Source organism: Quercus lobata, chromosome 12, assembly GCF_001633185.2.
Source record: "Quercus lobata isolate SW786 chromosome 12, ValleyOak3.0 Primary Assembly, whole genome shotgun sequence".
NCBI classification, from domain to species: domain Eukaryota; kingdom Viridiplantae; phylum Streptophyta; class Magnoliopsida; order Fagales; family Fagaceae; genus Quercus; species Quercus lobata.
The window spans coordinates 28,458,240-28,464,654 of record NC_044915.1 but is presented as its reverse complement, the minus strand read 5'-3'; the positions used below and the strand labels follow the sequence as shown (position 1 = coordinate 28,464,654).

The window sequence follows — 6,415 nt, the reverse complement described above, 5'->3', positions numbered from 1 at the left end:
CTATAATTTAGTGAAGAGACACATACCAAATGATAATGTAGAATTACACCAGCCAAATCCTCTAGAAAATATGTCAATACACCTAAATTGGACTCTCTTGCACTACAAAACACGCAGGTTATATCTGCGTTTTTACTTCATATATTCTACAACTGTTTAAATGCAACTTATCATTATGATTAGATAAACTTAATCTAAATTGAATTCGAACGGCTTAGGTCTATCAATAAGAACATTCCTTATTTTATTTCATTTTTGAGATTCACTTCACAATTGGAACAAAATGAAGACCACTAAGGAATAATTACACAACACGCAAAGAAAGACTAGATGTAGACAAGCAGCCCAAAAGTGTGTTACATTGATGAGTGATGAAGTGTACGGCGTCCCTTCAATCCACAACAATAGCTGCCTGCTGAAACTGTTCGCTGTGGCTGTTGCTTGTTTGTTGTTGCAGATGATGCTGAGGTAGTGCACATCTCAACGCCATTTCTAAATGGGTGAATTGGCTGAACTGTCACAGCATTGCCAACGGTTGTGTGCTTTTCAAGCCAACCTATGATGTCCCTAAAGACAATATCAACGTTTTCATCGGGCTCTCCGGAGGTTAAACCATGCCACATTTCTGGAAACAGTCTTATGGTCTTGTCTGTGCTGCCAGCTCGCTCATACAGTGCCCTACTTACTTCTGGGTCAGTCACTATATCAGCTTCCCCATGTAACACAAAGAATGGTAGTGTCACCTGCACAAAAACCACCCAAAAGTATTTTACTTTACTGCAGAATAAGACAAAAACTCATTTCCTTGTCACAAAGAGAGTAAAAGTCAACAAGTTTTTAAGTTTGAAACAGCAATAACCTCACTTAAAGTGTTTTCAAGGCTCATGCTAGTTCTCAGCATTTCTAGTGCTGTTTTAAGCCTAGGCTTGTCTTGGTATATCAAATTGTTGCTCCTTATCTGCATCCATCATGAAGGAAAGGAGATACACCGTGATTTAACTCTTCAGATAATAGCTCATTTTCTCTACAACCTACCTTACTAAAAATTGAAAATAATTAACCTTACCTGTTCTCTCTTAACGGGGTCTTTGAAAGCTGCATCAATGACATCTTTTGTGGGAACTATCTTCCATTTTGGTATAACGTCTTCTACTCGGGTCAGGATATTCACGATCACTGGGTGTGGCTTCACTTTCTCTGATATCTAAAAACATGTAACACCATGGAACATTACAGAGAGAGAGAAGAAGGGAGGACCACAACTTCTTTTTGGGTAAGGACTAAAACATCATTGGAAATTCAAAAACAAGTTGAGTTAACGTTAATCACATGGAGATTACGATGAAGGTACTATTCCTTAGATGCAATAATTTAGGTTATTCAATTAAATTTAACCATGTGGCTGTATTCACCAATGCAACATAGAAGGTATACATATCTCCCAACAACAATTACTAAGTAGCTTATTGGTCAATGCAATCATATGAATGAATTTAATTAGAAAACCGTATTACATACTTTACGAAGTATGCAACTGCTTCCTCACAACCTCACAACCTTTGGGACCCATAGGTCATGTTGTGAGGTAGCACATACAGCTGCTTCATATAATAATTTTCAGTACCTTACACATGGGTGCAACAAGAATAGCACCATTCCAAAATGTAGGGTCCTTTTTGTGCAATAGTAGGGCCACTGCACCTCCCATGGACTCTCCATACAAGAACCTGCACTTATTCCTGTACTCTTCCTGCACTGAGAAATCATTGTGAATAAATTTTAGAGGCTGTGAATAAGCATATCCTTGGTAGCTAAGTTGATAGATTGGATGCATACCACTGACTGACTTGAAAAAATTATAGCAGTCATTAACGATGTTTTCGAACTTCTTGATGTAACAACGAGAACCTTTAGACCGTCCATGTCCTTCGTAATCGATCCCAAATACAGCATATCCTGCACGAGCAAGCCTTACCCCGCATTCTAAAAGAACCGGGATGATCATATCAATACTAATAAGCCTTTTAGCACACATTTTCAACTATCTTTACAAAGTGCTCGAAATTTTTTTTTTTTTTTTTTTTTAAACCCCTCTTTATTTAGTGATATTTTCCCTATACACTACGGGATTAACATGATCTTAAATTCTTGATAATACCCTTATAAAACATGAATTAAATTAATAATACGAAAATGTTTTTTTTTTTGGGATGTTTAGAAGTGTGACAAAAATAAATAACACAATGGTTTTTTTTTTTTTTTTCCTTATAAATGTGATGTGACTTAAGAGCATTAGAATCAGTTCATGCAAAAATTTCTATATATTTTAGCATAAGTTTTCAAAACACTCTATATTAAATTATCTATTTTACATTATATTTTATTAAAATATTAATTTCTCTTGATTTTTTTTTATTTATTTATCTTTTTTTGTACATAACAATCATCATTCACTCTTTTTTTTTGCACTCATAATATGTAAAGAAAGAATAAAAAACTAAAGGTAAAATGAATAATATCACAGTAAGTTTACATGAATAGTAACTATGTATTTTTACACAACTTCACATAACCTGATGCAAGTGAATTTTGGGTTTGAATGGTTAAAATATTGTACTTTTTCTATTATATAAATAATTTTTGGGTCTATTTGGATACCGATTATTTTGCTAAAAATACTGTAGTAAAATAATTTTTAAAATGTAACAGTATTGCCATGAGTCTGTTTCCTATGTTTTTCATTTATTGGCTGAGTTATGAATAGTGCTGTGAGTCCCCGCACTTAAAACGCAAAATAACTTAATTTATAGGTTTTAAACCAAGTTCCAACCACCTCAACCTCCTCCCACCTAAGAAATGCGCGGAAGCAAACGACTAATTAATTAGCGCCTTCTGTACGTTTAGATATATATATATATTTCTTTCCTTTTTTCGAGAGAATATATATTTATTTCTGCTATATATGCTTCTGGTGGAAGTTGAAATGCCCAATTGATATTATTCGTTGCAAGTTGCAGCCAAACAACCTAACTAATTCACCATTGACTTTTCGACTCGGAAGTTGACCCACCTTAATGGTACAAAATTTATATCTTGTACCGTAGATTTTCATTACCAACAGAGATTTTCATGGGGCCATGATTAAATATTAATAGACCGGACTTATGGTTAATTTAATGACTAATTAAAATTGCTTTTCAAGTGCACAACTGGGTTTATAGTACATTATATAACTAGAGTATAATTACAAAATAGCCTAACCATTGTAGTTGTAAATTGGAGTTATAAACAGTGGACACTAAACACACACAACTAATATGGGATAAACATCCTTTTTTGTTTAGTAAACAGTGATACTTATTAGAACACACATAAATATAGTAATATTAGTGTTTTAAATCGAGTTTATAATATATTACATAACCAAAGTACAACTACAAAATAGCCTAACCGTTGTGTTCTAATAATTATTATTGTTTACTAAAAAAAAAAAAGATGTTTATTCCACATTGGTTATGTGTATCTAGTGTCCGTTGTAACCACAGTTTATAACTACAAAGGTTATGCCATTTTGTAGTTATACTCTGATTATATAATGTATTATAAACCTAATTTAAAATACTAATATTACTATTTTCATGTGTGTTCTAATAAATATTAATATTTACTCAAAAAAAATAAAAAATAAAATAAAAAGTGCACAACCTTCTGTGGCAGATCCATAAAATAATCTACGTATAGTCAAAGAGATGTTTGTCGTAATCTAAGTACTCTCAAAGAGAGCAATTGTTTCTACAACTTTTGAAGATTACCATTATATTGATATAACTTTAATAGAATAATAATTAGCCAAATTAGTACATAAAAGAACAATTATAGCACATATAACTTTATAACTATTTAATCTACAAATTGTTTAAATTAAAATTTTTAAAATTATGCACAAAACATAATATTGACTAAATAGTAAATGACACGTCTTCTTTTTTTGAAAAATAATTACAATTTTTCTCCCCTAAACCCTCAAACGCTTTGTGCATGAAAATATATCAATTTAGCTACAAGCCCCTTAGCAAATAACATTTTATTAAGATTTTAATAAAATTCAATGATGAGATGTTGTGTATATTAATATAATAAAAAATATTAGTAAATGATGTCTTTTTAATGTATAGTTACACCAATTCTCTCTCTCTCTCTATATATATATATAATGTGCCAAGCAGTGATGACAAGTGGAACAGAAAGATATGATTATATAAATAAATAAAAGTGGAAAAAAAGATAAGGGAAGACTGCAGAAATGGTTAAATTTTATCTTCAATCATATTTGTCTCTTCTGATTTTCTACAATCATCTTGGGTGCCTAACCTTTCCTTTGTTGGCTGTGTTCTGATTTTTCTTATCCCAAAAAAAAAAAAGTCCTAAATCTTGAACAGAAAAGTCATATGTTCACATATGACATGAATAAAGGCTACAGATAATTATAATTCGAATATGAATCAATAGAGAATGAAGGTTTGGAGCATTATTTCCACCATCTAATAGTAGCTTTAAATGTGATGAAATCATTCGGTTTAGTACACCTTCCCCTTTTTCTCACGTAAATATAAGTTTTATGTAAAAGATCTATACAAGTTGTCTATCTTTATTGAGAAAAAGGTGCAGTACAATACACTGAATAATTTCACCTAAAGGTGTAACAAACATTAACTACACAGAAGCAAAAAGGTATGAAAAAGTGGGTAATGTGCTGCTAAAAAAAGAAAAAGTGGGTAGTGTTTATTGTTTAATAATTAATAATTAATTTTTTTTTTTTAAAGTAAGAAAAGGCTTTAAGATTGATAGACGCGTCCATCCATGTCTATCAATAATTCAATATTAAACAGATAATCGTGAACATTGTACAAATAGAATGCGAGTCTAGACCAGTGGACATCGCATTTAAATTAAGAATCCAAGGATTATTAAAAAGTTGTGGGGAAAACTTTGACAATAACATTATAAAATCCACGTTTATAATTATAGGTAAGCGAACGAATTAGCTGATGACCTAGCTAGCTAAGGCAACTTAATTTGGTTCTACGAGTTTGGGTGAACAATTTTCTGGCTAAAACTTGGAAACTTACACGATCGGGTTTGGGCAGTTGGAATTTGGATGCTTTGGCAATAATGTCTACAAGAGGTTTGGTGTTGTAGCTTTATTTTGGTCGATTATTTTGTCTTTGAAAAAGATGCAAGTCAGAGAAAATGATAAATCGAAAGGTTTAGTATCTAAAATTTTAGAATTAAATACAAGCATATGGAAGTTAAATGATATTTTTTTTTTATTATATTTACAATGAATTTTAATATGAATTTAACAAGTGAATTTTAGTATGAATATGAAAAGAGAACGCACTGTTTACCATGCTTCGAAAATTGTTCGTGAAATAAAAGGAATAAAATGTGCCAATCTTTTGAATCATAAAAATACTGTTGCAACCATTTAAGCAAGGTACACAAAGTCACACAGATAATTGGAATGTTAATAATAAATAAGCGTAGAAAATTTGAAATAACAAAGAGGAAAGAGAGTAAAACAAATCAAGCCATTTAAGAATATTTATTACCTCTCATGAAACCACTGCACTCCATGCCATACCCTTCAAATCCCAGCAACAAATATTAATTAATAACTCCCATTCACATGTGTGTGTCTCCGTGTGTCTCCGTGAGAGAGAGAGAGAGAGAGAGAGAGAGAGAGAGAGAGAGAGTGAGCTACCATGGCAAAGGAAAACAAGAGCCAGTGGAGAAGAAGAAGAAGGCAACCATCTACAAGTAAAGAGCTGCACTCCTCTTGAATTCCTTACGTATTCCTGATATAACATAGTATCACAATCTCAACATCATTACACAAAGACAAAAACTCAGTAAAGCAAAATGACTAGAAGAAAAAGAACTCGCAAATTTACCATACTCTCATATGGAAGACCTTTTTTTTTTTGGCTCAAGAAATATATGAAAGACTTACCTCTTGATATTCAACCTCCATCTTCATGCTAGAGCTAGCAAAACAACACACAGACTATTACACAATCAAAACCAAAATTTTCTTGCTTCCCTTCACAAGTGATGGATCTATATATAATGAAAGACAGTCGTAGAGGAGGTAGATGATTATTTATACTTTGTACAAGAGAAAAACTGATTTGCTTAATAAGAGAGTTCCCCAAATAAGAAAATTGGCAAAGGTTACAAATTTGAGAGAGATAGTCATAGATAATATATAGATGCTCTTTATGTGGATTTTGACGTGTTTAAGGAGATTGAAAAGGTCCAAAACTAATGACGTGGCCTTTGAAAGAGCCCATACCGTATTTCTTTTCTTGAGACAGCACTTTCTAGATTTGCGGACTAGATGCTGCTTGAGCCA

General features: G+C 32.1%; 1 protein-coding gene across 1 annotated transcript; it reads right to left on the bottom strand.

The window, feature by feature from the left end:
• Positions 1-214: 214 nt before the first annotated feature.
• LOC115969897 (caffeoylshikimate esterase-like) lies at positions 215-6,415 on the bottom strand. The gene is made up of 9 exons (XM_031089532.1): positions 6,356-6,415; positions 6,014-6,047; positions 5,765-5,858; positions 5,613-5,645; positions 1,837-1,983; positions 1,625-1,755; positions 1,067-1,204; positions 860-958; positions 215-743 (listed from the first exon to the last, which is right to left on the bottom strand). Exons 2-9 carry the CDS (start codon positions 6,038-6,040, stop codon positions 357-359), a joined length of 1,056 nt encoding a protein of 351 aa, XP_030945392.1. The 5' UTR covers positions 6,041-6,047; positions 6,356-6,415; the 3' UTR covers positions 215-356.

What these genes read in the sequence shown, in the direction of transcription:
- LOC115969897 (XM_031089532.1), bottom strand. Translation starts at nt 6,040, where the DNA reads ATGAAGATGGAGGTTGAATATCAAGAG. An exon ending in TGGAGGTTGAATATCAAGAG is followed by an intron (nt 5,859 to 6,013) that starts GTAAGTCTTTCA and finishes ATGTTATATCAG; the next exon opens with GAATACGTAAGGAATTCAAG. An exon ending in TTGAAAACACTTTAAGTGAG is followed by an intron (nt 744 to 859) that starts GTTATTGCTGTT and finishes GTTTTTGTGCAG; the next exon opens with GTGACACTACCATTCTTTGT.